The sequence below is a fragment of the Ruditapes philippinarum genome, unplaced genomic scaffold, assembly GCF_026571515.1.
Source record: "Ruditapes philippinarum isolate M1 unplaced genomic scaffold, ASM2657151v2 ctg14226_1_1_1_1, whole genome shotgun sequence".
Classification (NCBI taxonomy): Eukaryota; Metazoa; Mollusca; class Bivalvia; order Venerida; family Veneridae; genus Ruditapes; species Ruditapes philippinarum.
The window spans coordinates 1-23,070 of NW_026854041.1; the positions used below are offsets into that span (position 1 = coordinate 1).

At 32.4% G+C, this 23,070-nt stretch overlaps 3 protein-coding genes across 3 annotated transcripts; 2 read left to right on the plus strand and 1 right to left on the minus strand.

Moving 5' to 3' along the window:
- Window positions 1-32: 32 nt before the first annotated feature.
- On the minus strand, window positions 33-884 carry LOC132738749 (myb/SANT-like DNA-binding domain-containing protein 4). Its single transcript, XM_060726338.1, has one exon. It carries the CDS (start codon window positions 659-661, stop codon window positions 74-76), a length of 588 nt encoding a protein of 195 aa, XP_060582321.1. The 5' UTR covers window positions 662-884; the 3' UTR covers window positions 33-73.
- Window positions 885-1,201: 317 nt separating this feature from the next.
- LOC132738750 (uncharacterized) lies at window positions 1,202-2,114 on the plus strand. The gene is made up of 2 exons (XM_060726339.1): window positions 1,202-1,419; window positions 1,713-2,114. The coding sequence occupies exons 1-2, from the start codon at window positions 1,308-1,310 to the stop codon at window positions 2,000-2,002; spliced, it is 402 nt and encodes a 133-aa protein (XP_060582322.1). The 5' UTR covers window positions 1,202-1,307; the 3' UTR covers window positions 2,003-2,114.
- An 8,294-nt stretch (window positions 2,115-10,408) lies between these two features.
- On the plus strand, window positions 10,409-18,680 carry LOC132738752 (uncharacterized). Its single transcript, XM_060726340.1, has 8 exons — window positions 10,409-10,566; window positions 11,574-11,717; window positions 12,082-12,144; window positions 12,548-12,603; window positions 14,730-14,796; window positions 16,206-16,295; window positions 17,389-17,597; window positions 18,587-18,680. Exons 1-8 carry the CDS (start codon window positions 10,473-10,475, stop codon window positions 18,599-18,601), a joined length of 738 nt encoding a protein of 245 aa, XP_060582323.1. The 5' UTR covers window positions 10,409-10,472; the 3' UTR covers window positions 18,602-18,680.
- The last annotated feature ends 4,390 nt before the right edge of the window (window positions 18,681-23,070 follow it).

The window sequence follows — 23,070 nt, forward strand, 5'->3', positions numbered from 1 at the left end:
TTTTAATGCATAAAATGGCCGCTGGTAAAATAATCAATAATTTACGCGCTTGCGCTAAGTATTACATCAGAAATTAATCTTGATTGGAGCAACAATATTCCTGTGACGTAGACATTTCAGTGTAAATAAACAGATCCATGTGCTTGACACAATTCGTGATTTTGCATAACAAAATAAATAAAATAAAAGATATTTTAAGGAATATTTTAGTGAACAAAGTTAGGCCTAACTTACCAGAATTGGAATTTGTCCCAAACTCAATTGAGTTGGCGATCCCGGAAAACGACGGGGTATCGTCATTTATTTCACACAACTTTTGCGATATGTCAGACAAAGGCGGCGGGGCTGATCCACCCCCGGTCTTAAATAGTTCTTTCTTTCTTATGTTTGAAGCAATCTTTGCAGCCGATACTGACTTTCTGTACTTCTCTTTCAACTGGCTAACACTGCGAGGCGCCCCACCCCTCGCATTTACCGCATCTGTGATTTTTTGCCAAACTTGTTGCTTTCTTTTGTTAGTAATGAAATTGGTTTGTTTAGAATTAATTATGTCAATATTTTTTTCCACTTCGTCACACAAAAATGCTAGTGTGGCAGAATCAAAATTTTCAGACCGTTCTCTCTTTATTTTTAATATACAGTCGGGTTTAATGTCGGCCATTTTGTTTTTGTAAAGCAGACGGACTTATCCAGCCCTGTTGCATTGTGGTACTTAACCAGCGGATAAATACGTTATCCACTGGTTAGGTAGCCAGGGCACTATCCAACTGTCGAACAATGAAATTTTATCCACTGGATAGCTGGCCGCTGGATAAGGATTTAACCAGTGGATAAGTTATCCAGTGGTTAATTTTAACCAATGTTTTGAACAACCCGGTCCAGATATTTGTAAACATAATATTAGAAAAAAGGCTTAAATTATTTACATTCGGACTATGTCAGTTTGTATAAGAACGTAAAATTTAATGATAAATAGTTTGATTAAGGTAATAAATAGATAATGTCAAAAAGAAGTATCTTCAGAAAGAGATATGTGAAACAGGTGTTTCATACCTCATACATCCAATTTCATAAAGCTTGTTTACCTTAAGGTTGTTTTCGTTAACGTAATTTATGGCATAATTTGTATAAACGAAGTATGTGTTTGGTTTCGGTTGTCTCAAACGATGAACATTCGTTTCATTCACTGTCTTTGGTAAGCTTTTGTTTTATTTAAGATTGCACTTGAAGGAGACAAATTATCGACGTCCGAAATAGTTGAAAGTTTATCCTCTGACTACAGTTACGGAAGTTTTACAGGACTAAACATGATGGACGGAAAATACACTGTATCAGTAACTGGTATTAATGAAGTTAAAATGTACAGCCAGAAAACATCAGACAATTTTGATTTAGTCACTGTCCCACCAAGTCTAACAGGTTAGTGTCTTACCATTTGTAAATAAGCGTACATTTGTACAAGATTTTTAGAGATATAACGTAGAATGTATTAATGTACAAAATTATATTCATACATATACCTGCTTAATAATTGCCCAATCTTACATTGAATTTCTTGTACAGGCAGAATATATTTTTTCTTTTCATAAGGTGATATATATGTCTTAGAATTTTATTTTCAAATACCAAATACATACAACAAACACGTGGCTACTTAAACTCTTAGATATAAAATTTGTGATTCGAAACTAAAACGTATCATCAAATTTAAGGATCACCTATTAAGACAAAATGGGTAAAGGCGACATCAACTGCTACAGCATCTTGGGAAAATGTGTTTGCATCAAATGACCCACTATACTATGAAGTGTCGGCAAGGTTGTCAGAAGGTGGCGAGGGAGATCTCGTGCAGTGGCAGGAAACAGTGGATACAAAGATTGAAATTGTTCTGGATACAAAGGAAATGACAACTGCAGGAGTAACCGTTCGTTTTTCGGTCACTGCAATATCGCATGTAGGACTGTTTACAATTGCCCATGGAGACCTGTTCGTTATACCATAAGTAGCAAAGTGACTTTATAAATATGTGTATTAAATCAGATTTCCATAATTGATAAAACATTTTGCAGTATTTCTTGTTTGACAAAATGTAACAAATAGATTATTATAAATTACCGATATAGTTTTCTTATTTGCAAGTTTTGTATGAATATTTCAGAAATCCGAAACATATTGCTTTCCTTAAAATTTACTACAAAGGGTTAACAGCTTGCAAAATTCAGCAAGAAGATCCAATTACGCGTGACTCAAATAATTTTTAAAATGCAGGACTTAATTCTTTAATATACATTTCTGTCATACTATATTTTGAATAAAGGTTTTTTTATTATTCTGTGTTTTGATATTTTAACCAGAAAAGCATGCACATTTGGTTTTAGGGGACGGATAAGAAATTGATAAACATTTCACACAAGAGAATGTGCAGGCTCATAATTATAATCCGGCAAACGTTTAAAGGATTAAAACGAGTTGTATACGTACTTAAGGTATTAGGACCCTAATGGGCACTATCAGGAACTAAAGAATTGACATCATAGGTCAGATGTATACCTTAAAGTACACCTGTATGCAAAATTTAAACAAAGTTTACCGTACGGAAATCAAGTTATGGCCACTTTTCTGAGCTCAAGCTAGGATGTTATGAGGGCCCTTTTTTAGAAATGAGGAACCTTTAAATAATCTGCAATAACATTCTAATGAAAATTGTTTTCCCATGAATTTTTGGTAAGAAACAAAAAGTACCATTCAGCTAACAATCCACATAAGCAAAATTATGGTTATTACTTAAAATTTATTAAATCTGTATAAAAATGTTACCCTACCCCACCCATTTTTACCACATGTCTGACCATTTTTCTACTTAGGGAGCCTAATTCAAAAAAATCTTAAAATTTACCCAGATGAGTGCCTGTTTTCAAAGTTTCCCAAAATTTTTTAAAAAGTATATTGGTTGATCTTGTAAAATATGAAATACTTTTACCGTATAGTTTTGATTATATTACACTTTGAAAATATCAGGTACCATATTTATTACTAGATTTAGCATAATTTAGCCAATAAATTCCTATATAAATTAAAAATTCGAAATTAAACACTTTTTTCTTTCCATATGGGACATAAGAGATACATAAATAATGTTAAAAGAAAAAAAGAAAGAAAAAAAAAGTTGACCCTTCTGGGGATTGAACCCATGGCCCTCATTTTCAATGTAGTTAACAGTAATTCTAGCCTATTTGAATACTCTTCAAAGCGGAGGTAATGCATTAGGGTGCTAATACCTTAATAGAGGTTACACGTGTTGTATTGAAATTTGAAACGTAATATTTATAACAAACAAATGTGACCGCTTTTGATATCCTTCTGATCCACCTATGAACAATTTAATTCGAGACATTTTTCATTTAAATGTTATCGGAACACCTTAACTTTCGTACACAAGCTCCTTATCGCCGCAAAACTTGCGAATTGATTTGACTGTTAAGAGCTTCTCACTGACGAATCAACTCTCAAATATCTAGTTAAACTGGTTCATTTCAATTAAAAGAAAACTGTGAATTTTAACTTTACCCTTCATATTTGCCCTGTGATTTCTGAATCATTTGATAATGAATGACAGTAATGAATGGCATGACTTCGTCATGTACCGCATTTCCAAAATTATTTTGGAAAAATGATAAATAATTAAAAGAGGCAATATCGGGATACGGTATGTAACATGCTTCTAATGCAGAATTAAAATTAAATTGAATGAAATAATGCAAATTCAAAAAAAACGGATAATATGGGACAAGACTTTTTTTCACTGAAATGAGCATGCTTATAATATTAAAAGTTTATAATAGCGTAGAGTCTAATATTAGTTTTTCAGACCGATATATTTATCAGTATTGTTCTCGTCAATGTATAATTCATCTTTATCTCCGCCGCAAACTATTCTACAAATCTTTGTAACTTTGAGTTCAGTAACGTTTTCTGTGAAATTTATTGCGTCTGGTCATGTGATGAAAAGAATGTCACTCTCGATGTCATATTTTGTTAAAAATATCAAACTCGTCTTAGTAATAATTAGCATAATTCTCGCCAAAGTCTGCTTTTTAACACAATGTATTTAATTAGTTTAATAACATTTTATCTGACAACCCAATGTGAAATCTCAAACTAGTATATATACTTCCGATACGGACAAGACACTAGAGAACTCTTTTATAATGAAAAAGTGTATCTATATAAGTCCACAGACAACACATATTACTAAATGGTCTTTATATCTATTGTTTAACCTTTAAAGGTAGTTGTTAAAATGTGTGTTTAGTATGGGAAATTATCGAAATTCTTTTAGGAAAATTTGATGACGTATTTTAGAAACGGTAACGGTAGAGTAGAATACTTATTTAAAACTTGTTTCTATAACGAATATAATTCTTGTTAAATATAAAACCAGAAGATGTTAAAGAAATGGTTTGTTGATGAAATTAAGCAAGATTGATTGATTTAAAGGGACGTTTACGGTCATGAAGAGGCACACACTACACTGTTCTAAGCAGCAAAAAAAAACATTAGTACCTGACACATTTACCTATTTATGTTACGATGTCACCTTTAATATTAAAGAAACAGACCCACAAAATAAAGACAATATTCTCAATAGGACACTAAAAAATTCATGTTACATTAATATGAATGAACACACTATATTCTCTGTCACTAGTTTCCAGTTCGTAAATGCTTTGCTTGAGATTTAAAATAGCCGTAAATAATTTAATTGCATGTTATAATCACAATATATATTTATCCTTTAAAACGATGAGTCACATTCATGTTAAACTGGAAGTACAATATATACCAGAACAGAACAGAACTTTTATATCGTAAACACATACAACACAGAATATTGTTACACTATGCATATGAAATATAACAAGACATATATCCATTAAAACTTGTTTCTATAACGAATATAATTCTTGTTAAATATAAAACAGGAAGATGTTAAAGAAATGGTTTGTCTCATTTCTTTAATCTGTTACATATATGTTGATATACTTTAAAGAAAGAAGAAAAATGCTGAAACTCAGTAGGACTTATAACCTCTTCGGGGCACTTTTGGGGAAGCACAGCTTTCACTTGTGGATTAAAAGTGTTGTTTTAGAGAGGCTGATTTATTGTGAAGTCTTACTTTTGGGACACTATTGACCTAAGTTATTGCTGAAAAGATGGGTGTTCTGCATAGCCTTAACTTAACGGTGAAAACTAGCATTTAACAGCCAATATAAATAAATGATGAAATTAAGCAAGATTGATTGATGTAAAGGGACGTTAACGTCATGAAGAGGCACACACTGCACTGTTCAAAGCAGCAAAAATAACATTAGTACCTGACGAATCAACCTATTTATGTTACGCTGTCACCTTTAATATTAAAGAAACAGACCCACAAATATAGACAATGTTCTCAATAGGACACTAAGCACAATGGTCATTGCGTTGCATGCATGTAGTGTAAAATAACCGCAAAATGGAGAACAAATTGAACAGCTAGTTTTTGACTTGTTAATCGCTATTTGTAAAAAGATACCCTTCATATGTTTTGAAACGGAAATAAAAGATTCATGTTACACACACTATATTCTCTACCACTAGTTTCGTGTTCGTAAATGCTTTGCTTAAGATTTATAATAGCTGTAAATAATTTAATTGCATTTTATGATCAATAATATTTATTTATCCTTTATAACAATGAAGCACATTTATGTCAAAGCGGAAGTAGAATATATACTAGAACAGAATAGAACTTTTATATCGTAAATTATACAACACAGAATCAATATGCATATCAAATATCACTAGACATGTGTCCAAAGGACACGAGTGCCCCCACTTTTTTGTCAATCTTATGACTCTAGGTCAAATATTTCTGGGCTACATGTGGCACAAAATGAAAACTAAAAATCTATTACTAAGTAAAGGGTACGAACTTTACAAATACTGAACAAATCCACAAGCAAACCCCAAGGTGCATAAGTACACGTGTTGGTCAACATTCTTGTAAACTTTCAGGCCTACAGGTAAAATACTTTTTGAGCTATGCATGAACAAGTTGAAAATTACAAATTTATAGAAGAAGAAGAATTTTATTTCAAAATCCACATGTAAACAACAACAGTCTGGTTTAGGCTAATAAGCCCTTGACCTGACACAAAATAAAATTACAACATTCTCAGCAATACAATACATTGCATAATACATTACAATACAATGACGGACATTGAATAATAATATTACTCACTTTCAACATATTGTTACATTCATATATTATCAAAACTATATGAGATGTCATTTACATTTAATTCATACCAATTTATAATTTCATACATATTTATCTTTTTGATTATTTGGTTTGTTACCTTGTTCTGTATGTGTTCTTTTTTTACTAAACATCAATGGTTTATAAATGTTTACTTGTTTTATCATAATATGCTCATATATAAATATTTATAATGTTTGATATTACTAACCTCCTACAAATGTAAACATAAACATATATTTAACATAATGCCTTGTATCGAAAATGAAATTACAAGACCGTTTATTTTTTACTACTAAAACTCTAAAGCATGACATGTTTTTATGTCAGATATGAATATGTCAGATTTAGACACACATACAAATATGCATTTTAGTATTTGACAAAATTGTCTTGTATCGAAAACGAAAGTACAAGACGAGTATGACGCATACAAGGGAAATAACCATGTCAATTATAATGTAAACGATAATCAAGATTTGTTTACCTTAGTTTTTACTATAATAAAAATTGTTTAACAAGAGGAAATCAAAATACTATGAAAAGAACAAGAAAAAAGAAGAAAAAAAAAGAAAACGACATAATACAACATATCGAACATTTAAAAGGTATCAAATAAAAGTTTGAAAAAATAGGAAAATGTTTTTACATGTAAAGTGGAACATATGAAAGTTCAGAAAGGACCTTTAGAATCATACAGTATATAAATATTTATAACTCTCTAAGATTGCAATGTAAATTCTTTTCTAATCTCGAAACTTTATAGACAAACATGCTAAATTTCTTTACAATTTGTACTGAATGAGAGTTAAACAGTTCTGCAGTTTTATACATATTTGGGTTTATTACGTAATATTGATTGATATATCGCTTCCTAATAGAGTTATACAATTTTACATTTAAACAATAGGTGAAATTCGTCTTCTAATTTTTTGACATGCACTACATAATCTGTCGCTTAAGGAATGTTACCCCATTGCCAGTTTCAACACTTAAAATGATGAGCTGACAGTCTCTAATCTGGTTAAAGCTGTCAAGTATTTACTTATATTAACATTCTTTAGATAAAATTTTGCAAATACTCTATAAAATCTTGCTCTTGATGATAAATTTATACGACTTGTCCATTTTTGAATAAAAACATCTGAAATTCTTTGTTTTAGCTTAGATAAAAACAATGTTTGGTTACCAACACCCTGAGCTAGCCAAACTTCGAAAAATCCTAAATTTCCTAAAACGTCTCTGACTTGAGATGCACAGTTTATTATCCTGTGTTTTTTATCTATATCACTTAACATTTGCAAGTAAATCAATTTATGTAATAGAAAGAGCATCGAAACACGAGGCTATCAGATTTGTACGAGGGGCCGAAGCCCCCCTCCCCCCCTCCCAGTATAAATCAAATTGCCGAGTGTTTTGGTGTTCTTTCTCTTTTGTATCATAGTCGAACATAAAATCAAGTTCCCTGTTGTCACAATATGAAACCCCAGAAAAAAAGTAACCAACGAACGAGCATCTGAATATGAAAATTCTGTCGCTTTCCCTTTCTCTGCCGTCACAATAAGTAAACCCCAGCAAAAATGAACCAATCAATGGACATGATCTGGAGTGCGGGTAACTAATACCTGCACTCCGGTTAACGCACTGTGCATGTATATGTATACGATTTAACTATGGCACATTCTCAACAGAAAAGTCCCCAAACTATGATTCAATGATTATTTACATCTGTGTTCAACAACAGGTTTACCGTGAACAAAATATCTCGAAATTAATAAAGGTTACCTACCCTAATTTAGAATAATGTGGTTTGCTTCAGGCTGTTTTCTTATAACTTCTCGGTTACACGCTCGTTTAGGAAACGAGAGGGCTGAGGTTCAAATCCCAGTTAAGGCAACACTTGTTGTTTTTTTATTTTTTTTTAATTGTTTAAGCCAAATAAACATTGAATTGAATATCAGTCTGTAAATTAGGCTTATACCCAATTTACTACAGTTATTACACTGAAAACAGCATTGCTGGCACTAAACAAAAACAAATTGGTTTATAATCGCACAACCTTCACCTTTCTGACATTCTGAGAACAAAACAAATTCACTTCTGTGCCTCGTTTTATTTATAATATTTCTTATCTATATTATCAAATTCCATTAATTAGTTTATCGCGCTTGGAATTCTGCGGACATTTTCACAAAAAATCTTATAGGTTTTGAACACAATCAAGTTACAATGAGAAAGAAAAAAATGATTCAAACTGATATACAATTTCCTATCTTGATTGAAAATAATAATATCATGATTGATCTTATATATGGGCCTAAGTGATTCATAAACATTCTGCTACATTATTGCTAAGGTATGAATAAATAAAAAGGTGCCACTAGTAAATACTGGGAATGAAATCGAACCCACAAAATTGTACAAATTATTAGTTTTCAAGAATTCTATAATTTGTATAGTTCACATTTAAACTATTCATAACCTTTTAAACATGTTAAATACAAAATGACAAACAGCGCATAGTAGTTTTATAGTTCAAAGAAAACAAATCAGCGGATATGACAAAAATGAAAACTTCTGGAAGGTCATATTCTTAATATTCATAAAGTGTTCAGCCTTTTTAGTTCAATATGATGATTTGAAATAATGTTCTCTCCGACGATATTGTAATTTCTGTAATATACATGGAAATGTGTTATATAATTATAGTGTAAGAGGGATCGTCTGTTTGCACACAATGTATTCTTATAACACAATTTTGATGTACACATGTACATGTTATATTTTTCTATCATAAAGACGCATGTATAACTTCATGCTTTTCGCTTTGCACGAGAATATCGTGCTTAATACAACATGTGCTTTTCTGAAAGAGGCCCGTCTGAAAAAATTTGAATTCTTAATTAAATTTATAAACAAGTCATTTGAAACATCGGTCCGATCCGAATTGAAAAGCGGACACTTTTGTATTATGAAACCATTAGCAAATACCTCAAGATGTTAGTAAAATGCTCAGTAAATGCCAAACAGAGCAAGCTGTTCGTGTCCCAAATGTATAAATCGTGGTTACATTTATTTTGTACTTTACACGATACGAATAAACTATTCTGTTATTGTGGCATTAGTTTTGAGTTCCTTCCCCTTACATTAAGTATTTTCTTTCCGTAGTAAATGTAGGCAGGGAACCAGACGGATGTGTTTTGGCATTACAGACTGTTTAAGCAAATCAGGACCGAAGTAATTACAACTAACCAAAATCTGCGAGGATAAAAAGTTTATTATTATAGATGTTCAAAATTCACAATTTCAACTTCATGAATACACGATTTCAACATATAGAATTCACGAATTCATTATTTCAACTTCATGAATAAACGATTTCAACATAGGAATTCATGAATTCACGATTTCAACTTCATGAATTGAAGACTTCATGAAGTTGAAACTAAGAATTCGTGAAGTTCGTATGTTGAAAACGTGAATTTACGAATATAAAATTGTGAATTCACGAAGATGAAATTGGTAATTAATGAAATTTAAATTTCCCCTCCGGTCTGTCGTACGTACGGCATACCCTTAAAACGCCCTGACTTCTATCCCAGCTCAATATAGAACCTGTTGTGGTTTAAGTTGTCAACAAATAACAGGCTTGAATAAGAAATAAGTTGCTTTTGTATTGTTTTATCACATTCCTTGAGTACTGATGTAGAGTTGAAAATGAGTATATATAGACGAAAAAAAGACACATCCGGACACGTGACGTTGATCTTTGTCATCAGCAGTATTTTTATATATTATTATTATAATATTTGATAATACATATATAATTTTCATTTCCTAAAAACATGCTAATTTTCTGGAATTCATAACTTATTTATTTTTTAGACAACGATTCTATGAAGATATTTTCTTTATTTCATTTTTGTTATTTGTGTTGACAGTGTTGTTGTTAATAGTGTTTTTGTTGTTCGCAATATAGATAAGAGAAAATGTTTTTTCTACATCATTTAGAAGCAATACACATTTTCTCTCGATTTTGCGAGATAAATACACGAAAGCCTAAAAATATAGTTTTATTTACCTGGACCGGGCCTCATCTTGTGCAACCACGGGTATAAATACTGGCACATGCAGTAACATCTTCACTATTCTTCTTGGACAGACAACGATGCAGCTTCAAGTTTTCATTCCTTTGTGCGTGGTCTTCTTGTGCGTTGTTGATAGCCGCAGTACGGATTTTCAACGACGCCGTTTTCTACAAGGTTAGTGATTTTACAATCGTTTTGTTAAGTGTGTACTCACGAGCATATAAAATGTCATTTAAATACATCGTTTACAAGGGCCGTAGTTGACTGTAAGTATAGAAAAATTCTCGAGCTGTTTCTTTGTACACACGGGCATGTAATTCTGTCCCCTTTTTCGTGCAGAACATCTGCATAAGCGGGAGCCCGGCAAGTCCGGCCAATGCACATAAAATTCACATTGCTATTCTTTTACAAGATTATACAGTTCTATTCTAGTTTAAGTTTCGTTCTCTGCAGTTGTTGTAAAGAAACCACTGTTTGCGCCATGCTTTCCGCGTGCTAGGGCGATGTCATTCGACAGTAACTGTTCTGTTTTGATAAAACTACGGGTCCGTCATTGAATAAGGCTGTTTTAAATTATGCCCTGATTTGCACATATTTATTTAAACTACATATTTTTGTTAGACTATAAAGAGAATATATGCTTTTAAATAGGTTTCTTTTTGCAGAATTATGCTCTCAATTCCATGTTAGTTTCATCAAATTATCCATCACTGAGAAGTCAAAGTGTGCTGTCTGCGGACAATTCATTTTAACTTTTCACACAGTTTATTTGAAAAAAGATAGCACGAGTTCTATAGAGAGAAATTGTTGAATACTTAAGTAAATACCGCTTGTTTCAGGAAAGGAAACACTGCTGTGTAAATTGCTAACGCAATTTTTTCAATTTCATTTTTTTCCAATTGTGAGGGGACTTTAATAATAATGTGAAAAAAAATTAGGAAAATTTTCTATGGGGCACCTCTTTCATAGACCCCCGCCTTGATTTACCCTCCTTTTGCTATGAACTTTTATTGTCCCGCAAAGCAATACAAATATATCTTTAACCCAACTCGATAATCGCTAGAAAATGTTTGGTCTGATTTTCGAATTAGTAAAATTCGAGGCAATTTATAAAACGTATGACTTAGTATGAAAGCATCATTTTTATAAACAAAGTAAACAATCGTATTGTATGTTTTCAGAATATAAAGCATTCATTGGGTCTAGGGAAGTGACGACCGAGGAGCCCATTCCCACAGAGAGCTATCCGTCTTCCCCAGATGAGGTTCCTGATGTCGACATTCCAGAAATAGATTATGAAAACTGGCCATATGCAATGATGGAATGTAAGTCAATTATCAATCAATGTTATCATTATCATTTTTGGTTCGAATCCCGTCGTGTACTCTTGTTATTTACAAAAGGTTGTTGGTTTTACGCATGGTGCCAGCTCCTAAGTTAGATAATTGATACAGACACATTTACTTTTCTTCAAATAGTAAGCTGTGAATGGAGGATGTTGTCATACTCGTAATGCAGACAACATATATTCATGTGAGAAAAACAGCTGTTTTAAGAATAGACAATAGTTATATGTTACAAAATAGTTCACTACATAGCTTTAAATACCCTCAATAATTGACGTGAAGGCCATCAATTATTGCATAAGATGCATTGATGCCTAACTGTTAATTATTTTACTATATTTAGTTACAAGTCTGATTGGTAGATGTATAACATCACGAGCTGTAGCCCAGATGATGCCCAACAGACGTAAGTTTATTTGTTACATTATTTGCAAAGGAAATATTTGAATTGTCTTGTATAAATATATATATCCCTGTCCATTAGGAAACGAATATATTCTTATGTCCTCTTTATGCCATTTAAAACTTAATTTGAAATTTGACACTTGTTGTTTACGTATTCACGATTTAATTTAAAGTCGTTTCAATGCTGAATTTAATGCTATACATGTAAGGAAAACCGTAATAGACGCAAAACCCAAATATTATATAACTAATTTTTGGACAGCATTTCGACATATCGCTTTAAATGAGCTGTTGTCATTAGTCAGACACATTTTAAAGATTAGCATGCGATACATATTTTATCAAACGTTGTCGTTTTAAGATCTAATTCATGAATATTTAATTATTTTGTATACATCTTACAGGCCGAAACAAATTTCTGACTGAAGCTTGTCCACGTATATTGGAAGCGATCAAGGCTGTAAGTACGATTGTTTCAACTTTTTTTGTTTTTATTCTGCTTAAATAACATGGATACGATACTATTTATTTATATAGTATTTAATAGTAAATTTGAAATATTCCGTGTGCTTACCCGTTTCTATAATACATAAATTCCACGCGGAGGAAAAAAATTTCAAAAATAGTTTTAGAAAGTATTAAAGTTTAGTCTGAAATTTTTTCATTTTACAGTCGATAAAGACCACTTATCTATAAAGGTCATGCATGACATCTCCTTTGGATGGTCGTTAATCACAGGTTTGCCTGTACAAATGTAAAGTCATACTTAATGTGACAAATTTATGCTCCATTTATGACGGTTATGCATACAATCTTGTATTTTTCCCACACCGATTAAACTTAATAGAACTAAGCATCAGTTTGAATGTAAATAAGGATTTAATATTATTTGAATGATCATCTCTTATTAGTCCCCTACCGGTTTAACCGGAGGGGACTTTAGGTTTACCGTCCGTCCGTCTGTCCGTCTGTCCGTCAGTCCGGCCGTCCACAAAACTGGATCCCGCGATAACGCAAAAAGTACTGAAAATATTGTTATGAAACTTGATATATGGATAGATGCCAGTATGGAGATTATGCACATCATTTTTGTTCTTCCTATGCTGAAAATTCTGGTTGCTATGGCAACAAATAGTCTGAAAATATGGCAAATTTAACACATAAACTGGATCCAGTGATAACTCAAAAAGTACTGAAAATATTTTTATGAAACTTGAAATATGGGTAGATGGCAGTCTGGAGATTATGCACATCTTTTTCTTTTTTTCCTATGTTGAAAATTCTGGTTGCTATGGCAACAAATAGCCTGAATTTCAAGATTTCTGATTTAAATTTTTCAGCTTTTTCACTATAAGTTCTTTATTCCTTAAGGTTTTTACGTCAAACTTTAAATATAATTTTCTGGTCATCAACCACATATGTGACAAGGTTTACAACTCTAGCACAAAAATTAGCAGTATTACCTCCCTTGAACTTAGATTTTTTATGAAAAAAAATGTTGTCTTTTTTAAATAACTTCTTTATTTCCTAATGTATCTACTTCAAACTTCATATATATGTTTCTTATTATCACTCAACATTTTTGAGAAGGTTAAATACTCTAGCAAGACTATTTCCAGAATTATGTCCCCCTTAAACTCAGGTTTTTTTCGAGAAATTGTTATTTTTCACTCCAACTTCTTCATTCCTTATAGGATTTACTTTAAAATTCCACATCGTTATAATATAACAAGGTTGTATAAACATAATTTCCTTACTAAGCACGGAAACTTAACTCTTTACTGTGATATAGACAAACTCAAAAGATTTAAGTTCATTCATGTCATTCATTCACTGGTAAAATTGAATGGCCAATGGCCCATCAGAATGTTAACCGGTAGGGGACTTATCGATTGCTTGCAATACTTTATAATTGCTTGTTAAGTGAGTTTTGACCCTTTGTAAATTTGAGGCATTAAGGGAATTTTAATCGTGTAGACATGTATTATCTTACATTTGATTACCGATATACCAGATTTAATTCTAATTTATCCCGTCGTGAATATGTACATGTAATTCAGTAACGTTATATCAACCTTAAAATTGTATTAATGTTCATTTGCTATTGAATTTATATTCTAGCCATTTGTAAAGTGAGCATACTTGTGCATGGAATTACATGAGCAGTACTTCCCTGTTTTAAAACGCCCATTTGTAATACACAAGTTTCTCTTTATAATATTGATCTATGTATACGTATACCTAATGTTAAACTTAGTTTATCTTAATAGTGATTCCATTAAAGATTTCTAAATTTAAATATTAATATTTACACATGCCTTGCAAAGCGAACAAGATAGAAAAGTCTCAGATTGTATTTCACTTCTGGTCTAAATGAATTCAATGAATACGTATAATAATTGTTGCAAGTATGTTCCCTAAAATCCTAAAATTACAATTATCGTAGGAACCTACTAATTTAAATGACTAAATAACAATCAATTGAATATTATAAATATTTCAAACCCACTTAACCTTTGATCCAATCAAGTGAGTTGTATTGTAGACTGAGATATCAATTCATCGACCTTCATTTTGTATTTACAGGAGTCGAAAGAAAGCATCAAAGAGGAAGTACAGGAATTTGGTGAAAAGAATTTTGGTCTTTTACAATGTAAGTAGCTAAATTGTTGGTCTACTTCAAATGAATTATCAAATCTTATCAGTGTTTATAACTAAGACATAACAAATGAATTATAAAGTAAGATTTCATAGTTACTGAAAAATTATTGAATACTCGAAGGATACTGAATGTAGATTTGCCAGAATCTCGTAATGTTTACTAGTTATTGAAATTGTTTTGTAAGTTAGTTACCTACGGAGTAGTAACTTCAGCTAACAATTTGTATAAACTATTTTGCATTTCTTTATCGTACGTCATGAATACACATACGCAAAGAATGCTGAATGCCAGAATTTTGCAATGTCCACTTATCATTAAAATTGCGTGATATCAAAGTTGAGGTAATACAGAGGAGTGTAAATAACTTCAACTAAAGATTTTGTCTAACAAGCGCATGATTTTTGTTAAAGAGGATTAGTCATCGATGCGCATGTTTCATTAGTATTTTAAATTTTGATAAAAATAGTAATACAATTGAGATATTTTACAATGTTGCTCGAATAAATATGTTGAGTTCTTAATATTTATGAATATTCATATTGTTCTAGAATATTTTATTCTTGTATCTATATATACAAGGACGAAAAAGAAACGCCGGGTACATAAAATATGCAACACATATTTTATTGCTTGGCCTAAAATAATGAAAATCGGTCAGATTTGTATAATACCCAATGTCGCCAGAGTTTGCCAGCAATTTCTTGCCAACAGTAACATACACCCACTCGATTGGCCAGCATTCAGTCCAGATTTGTCCCCAATTGAACATTTGTGGGACGAACTGGATAGGAGGGTAAGGAAACGTCCAAATACCCCCACTAATCGTGTCCAGCTCACACATGCCTTGCATGAAGAATGGAATAACATCCCATGGCCATGATTAACACCCTGGTGAATTCCATGCATAGACGGATCAGGGCTGCCACAGCTGCGCATGGAGGACACACAAGATACTGATATGTCCGGCCGTGTTTCGCAAAACAAGAAGGGTCATCGTTAAAAGGGGTATTTTTTTTCACATAATCAGCATCGGAAATCGATTGAAACTTCAACAGCTGGTTCCATACAGATGACATTTCATACAAAAATGAATATAATAATCCAATAATACAATTAATCCCTTTAAACAATCATTATAGGCTACCCGGCGTTTCTTTTTCGTCCTAGTATATATATATATATATGTAAAATCGATAACTGAACAATCGATAATTATATATCACATAATTGCCAACTATAGCTAAACACAATTCTTTTGTGGTTTGCTATAATGCCTAATACTTTGTCTTATACTTAATATTATCAATGTAATTGCTTTATAGACGTTCTATTATAAACCATTTCTGTCACTTAAATTGACATGTTGTGTAAATGACAACAATATTTTTTTCCATGCGCAGGTACGAACCTTCTAGCTGAAAGGGACAATGTTAAAGCTGTTTTGAAAATGAAGTCTCGTCCAGAGAAGTCTAGGCCTTTCAGCCCACCAGGTAAAGCATAAAACCGCGATATATGAGAAATACTTAGTTCGAATATAATCCTTATGTGATAAAGATGGGTGTGATAGAGTCGGTACTTGAATGTACTTGCATGTACATGTATGTCTGCAAACTTTCAAAAATATACATGCAGTGTGGCATTTAAAATAAAAAATTAGAAACAAATGGTATATTTTTTTCGAATTGAAAAATGAATAAACCTTTAATTTGTATGGCAAATCTAGGCCAGGATTATTTATATTAACTTAAAAGGTTTTTTTTAAATTGGAAATTTTACGAAATTCATTTTAAGACCGAGAAGCGAATCAATATCAAACGGTGAATGGTCGGGGTGGCAGTGTATAACTTATAACTTACAAAATATACGTGCAAGTATGGCACTTAAAATAATTTACCATAACGGCGTTTCTTTTTAATATTTGAAGAAATTGCTAACATTTCGAGTAACTTATTTCCTCGGGATGATACTTTTACTGTAAACCACAACTTTTTTGATGTATTGCATGGTTAATAGGAGCATGCATTGGTTTGTCCACTACCTTTAGGTTTAGTTAGGGGTCAATGGGTCAAGGTAAAGGTGCCAATATTAGATTTTTACACAACTGCTGATAGAGCATTTATTGAATGTTTTATATCTGGAGGGACCATACCTTGGTTAGTGCAGTGTTTGAAGACGGGTCACGGTCAGGTCACGGTCACTTGTGCTAAAAATAGATTTTGTTACATTTCTCATACAGCCTATATTGCCAATATCTTATATTTGGAAGGAACATACCTCACGTGATTTTTATGTTTTGGTGGTTTGGGGTCACTGGGTTCAGGGTCTTTTATATATATTTGATGAGCTTTTATGAGTTATAACTTTAAAACTATTTCAACTTCCATCAAAGAGCAAGAACATGCAAACCTTCATTTTTAAAAAAGGTCATTACTGTAAAGTTGCAACTGTTTTTTTCATTTAAGATTTTTTTCCGTGTGGGTGAAGCCTTTTTGAATTGTGTATGGCAATAATCTATGCCGGGTCTATTTGTATTTCCAAACACATTTTTGTTTAAATTAGTAATTTTACAAAATGTCATTTCAGGACTGCGAAGTGAATCTACACCAGACGGCGAATGGTCAATCGAAGAAATGTCAAATGTTGTGTTTGAGGAAGCGAGAGATCTATATGAATTGTGTGAGAGGACATTGGCTGACACTATACAATCTCCAGACGACTTACATGAAGGAACAAAACCAGAAAAGCGTTTATTTGGTCTCGTATTAGCTTCATGGACACTCGGCACAATTTTGGTAAGATTTATTAAATTTACGTGACTTATGCTTATGTAACACAAACTCTTCAGTTTCTTGTGGTCTTCTCATTTCCTTTTGTATAGAAAAAAATGAAAATACTGAAATAATTCGATTGGTCATCACTCGTTTTGACACAAACGAGTTGTACATAATGTATTAATAAAACAATGAGTACTATCTTTAAACTAAATACATTTTTAAGTTCGAAAACATTTGCATAGAAAAATGTCTTGAATATGGAAGGTAAATAGGTTGGATGGTTCACTAATTTCGGGGTGAAGTTTCGGGATCACTAGGTTTTAGGTTAAAAGTGCATTAATATATACTACACCTTTTTTAATAGTCATGATTTATTGACCGATGTCCAACCGTACTGGGTGGTCTTCTACACCTTGAACTTTTAGGGCACTGGAGACCAGGTCAACAGTGCTAATAACTAGATATTTACTTTTCCGTATACAGTCTTTATTAGTTGACGGATATAATGCATACTTGAAGGGTAATCATTTTGTTATTTCTCTTAAGTATGGGTGGACTATTGCGTCATTTGGTTTAATGTTACCGGTGCTAAAAATAGAACTTTACACTTTTGCTTTTACATCAATGATTTTTAATGTTATTGTGATAAATATATGTATATGGTCTGTACATGGAGCGGTCTCTTTGAATGAAGCTAGTTAGATGCTTCTTGATTCAGTCACCTCTGCTCAAAATAGATGTTTACACTTTTTTATACATCCTTTATTTTATTGACGTATGTACGTTATTTTGCCAGTCTACCAGAAGCGTAATTTTGCGAACAATATTTGTTTAAATATAAGAATTTGTTTTCATTTGAAAATCAAGCGTTTGATAGTTACCAACATAACGATTTTGGATGATTTTACTAAAGCTTAAGTATATTAAAACAGGCATATTGAAATTAAAATTTGTCTCGTTTGTAATAGCACATATTTGTCAATTTACATTGTTATATATCATTTCAGGCAACAGCCGGGTAAGACTTGGCCGTTCATGGTGTCACCGTTATAGTGAATTTCTTTACTTGTTTATGGGAAAATATTAAAAATGTACTTTAAATTTGCTGGCTTTATTTCTTTATATACCATATAGTAGTCTTTCAACATCAAATTATAGCAGGTTACGGACTCGTTTTATGCTTCCCGAAGGGTGAGCATATAGTCGCCGCTTTATCCGTCTGCCCGTCCGTCAGTCCGTCCGTTATCTTTTCCAGGACAAAACTTTGAAATTATCGGAGATATCAACATGAAACTTTGTAGGCAGATCTCATTGGGTAGAAGTACAATGCAGAAGAACCAGAACTCTGTCTTGCCTAATTTTGGAGTTATTGCCCTTTGTTTATTTTTACACTTTGAACATTGTCTGTGACACAACTCTGACACTACAAGATATATACTTTCCTGTGTCCAAAAACTATTCCTGGAGCATCACTCGGTTCAACCTCTTTGTTTTGCCAATATACCAACCTTAACAACTCTTCTGTTTAGCATTTTATAAGAATCTAATGCCGGGTTTCATTTGAACATCGTTCACCGTACAAAGAACGTGTAACTAAAAAATCTAAAGCTTGTTCTACCGGAACTAATAACGCTTTTTCAGCAACATAGAGCCTTGGTTTGACCAGGCTGTAAACTGTAGGCTGGACAACATTAAATTGTCAACTTGGTACTATCTGAAGTAGACTAGTTAATAAATTCCCCAATTTCTTCCAAATAAGTCGATAATGATCGCTTTGTCATGCAAGTCGTTCTTGCTTTTAACAAATTGTCTCGTCTTGAATGACACTTTGAAGGTATTTTGGTACGCCTATGAGACAGTGGCTCTTCCACATTTTGGTTCTTCCACATTTTGGTTCTCTTTTTAAATGAGAGCCCTCGACACTTCCGTTGTAAAGGGTACTTTCTAGAAGAAGTTGGTTTTAAATTCCTTTTTTTCAAAAATCAAACACTAGGATCGTGTTCCGGTCACAACAAAGTGGGGCAGCATTTACATGGTAAAGGGAGTCACTTAAGATGTTTTCTTATAAAAAGTTAACATTTGCTAAAAATTTAAGCTGTCTCATTTTGGGTATTTTGTTTCGAAATTGCATCTATAATGAAGAGAGAATTCAATCTCGTGCACCATAATATCAATGACAGTTCGTACTGTTTCTGTGTTCCCTACTCTATAACGATGACACAATAATTGGGAGTATTTCATCAAATCAATCCTATCCTCTTTTTATCTAAAGAGAGTACCTTTGCTCGTTGTTAACCGATATTTAAATATTATCTAGTCAAACTGCCGGGGAAAAAGTATCGGTGAAGTATACCAAACCTAGTCTCTTCAATATGACAATAATACAACCTCGTATACTTCATCACGAAGAACTGTAGTATAAAACATTATCTCTTTTGTAACTTTTGTCTTGTCTATGGAATTGTGAGGCGATGAAAAGCACTTATAGTGTTAAATACGCTGAATCTCGGTCAATATTTATTACAACTTATTTTTTTATTGAAATGGTAAACTCAAATCGTAAAAATTTGATTGTTAGTAAGTTGACAGGCTAGCAATATAGACTTGCAGCCAAAACCATAGTACTAGATATCGAAATAAGAAAATTCTCCTAAATGGATTTTAAGATAATAAAAAGATTATTTGACATGGAACGAATCATTAAATTCCGCATAATCTCTTGGTGAAGCAGCCTTGTTTCAATTAGAGACTGGTTGTCTAAAGTTGAAACGAATATAAGACATTGTATATGGCCATGGTTATCATTTAAACAAGGGGGGTTATACCATGCGCGAGCATCCTCAAAATTCTGATACAGCGAACACTTTTTCAACCGATATTTCGATTAAAAACGAGTCATGTAAAGCATTCAGAATAGATTTAAATTTAATTTCTTTTAACTTCTAGTTTTAATATTCCAAATGCCTTTCTTGTCAGTATTTCGCGTTGAATGCGATTTTGATTCTGGATACTGCGTACACCCGGCGTTGAAATGTTACAGAAATTGTCAATTAAACTGAGTTTCACACAGGTGAAAGTTAGTTTATTGTAGAATCTATTTCACAAAAACATTTTCAATCTTTATTATTTTTTCTTTGTACGAAAAATATCTTGAAACAAACTATTTACAGGAAATAGACATTATGATACTGGGCACACTCTCAAAAAAAGATACTGCGTACACATGTATATGTTATTGATTCTGCCTACACTTTCTTCGAAGTCTAAGTTCATAATGGGAACACTGGCAAACAAAAAAAATCATAAAAATGGTTAAAATGAAACAATAATCATACCTCTGAACGCACGTTTGAATGCCATAGTGGAAAATGAGAATAGAACGAGAAATATTGCCCATAATATTTGTATTCACGATCTCTAAATTAGGAGTTGAGTTTAGTGCTTTATTTTGCACTAGCAAACATTCGTGCACCTATTATTTATCAAAATAAACTATTCTAAATGGTTTATCTTTCACATTACATCAAGTTGTTTATGAAGTTGTTGAATACCGATATTATAAATCCTTTCTTTATAAATTTTGCCCTAAGCAGAATACGCATGCACGAAATGCAAATCCGTTTCTATGGAAAATTCGTATTGTAAAGCGGCCTTAGGCAAACAAGTTGTTAAAACTCGAATGATGAGAATCTTGTATAAATTAAGGTCAGAAAATAAATTTCAGGATGGTCAAACAAGGAAATATATCTTCACACGGTATAGAGTTTAGATGTGCAATAATATAATCACAAAGGCCGTAGGCCTACGGACATTTGAACGACATATCGTGCTATATGTGTAACACAGAGCAAACAAAATCCAGATGTTTTTTCTATTCTAAGACGTCAAGAAAAACTATAGCTGGACTATAGTGGTAGTGGTTAAATTTGTTCTCGCCTCAGTGTTTCTGATATTAGCTTTTTAGTCGGTTGATTCATTCATTACATATACTCTGTTTATGACATACCCATGCTGCTTTTGCGTCTCCGTAAAAAGTGATTTATTGCACGGTCGTGTACTTTGACGTGACGGCATATGCGTTATATAAACACGACCATGCAAAACGGAGACGCAAAGCGAAACGGGTATGTGATAAACAGAGTGTATTGAATGAGTGTAAGTTTGATACTGAATAACTTTACCATTTTCATTGAGAAGCCTATTGTATAACGCTAACATTTAGCTCGTCTTAACATTATGTTTATATAAAGAAAATAACGTCACGTCAAGATATATGCACGGCTGTGTAATACCATTTTTACGGAGACGCAAAAGCGGCACGGTAATGCGATCAAAAGGAGGATATTGAATGAGTGTACGTTCAATATTGAATTTATTTAACCAATTGATGAAAATTAGTATGCAAACATAAGGCGAGCATTATAGATCTATTATTTTATTCAACAAGTTCAAAGAAATCAGTATTAAACTTACATGAATTTAATATAGGGAGGGTTCTAGTATTCCTCACTTGAATACTGTTGAATCACCCTTAGCATATGAGGACTGCTTTTATATTTGTCTTTTGACGTATTATCTGTGATATGCAGGCTTCATAACCTCTGATACCCTTTCAAAATTCATTTTTTATTTAGTTCCGCCCATTGTTTTCTCGTTTAGGGCACACACATTGATTTTTTAATTGGGGACCATATGCCGCTTTTCATGGCGTGGCACTAATGTGTCAAGGTGAATGTTGAATTCTGCTTAAGCCGGTGCTAGGGGCGTGGGCGGTAGTTTGCATTGTCAGTACCGTCCATGAACAGGCTCAATCAAACCGAGCCTGCAACATTTTCAATTTTGCCGTGTTGGATTCTTATTTTCTCTGTTTAATCCGTTTAGTAATGACTTTGTGTATGCGTCACTCGCTTTAAGGCAATTTATTGCCATGAAATTTATTTCATACAAGCATTTTGGAAGTATTCTTTTTAAAACATTAAACACTAATTTTTGCATCAGACACTTTAAAGTATATCAAAATAGATGTAAGAGTGTTTGAATATAAACGTTGTTTAATTAATTTTATATTTGAAACAGACAAACATTTAATGTTAAGATCAATTCATGAATAAAGTTAAAGCGAAATGTTTTAACCACAAATGGCAACATTTGTATTTTAAACATTTTAATAACAAACAAAAAATGAAATAATAATTCAATAAAAGATTATAAGATAATGAGTAATCATAATGTAAACAAATTGAAAATTTACAAACAATTAAAGAAGACAAAACAAATGTTTATAAACACCACATGACATGTTCATAAATAATATTCTTATTAGATTTTAGATTTGTGAAAGGAATTGTCATTTGAGGCCAATATCATATTTCAGTACGCCAACAGGAAGTGTTCGCAAAAACGTTATTGAGACCATTTGTTTGCAAATATTATGTTGGTTACAAACATACAGGCTAGCCAAACTGAAGCGTTTAAATTCAATGACCATACG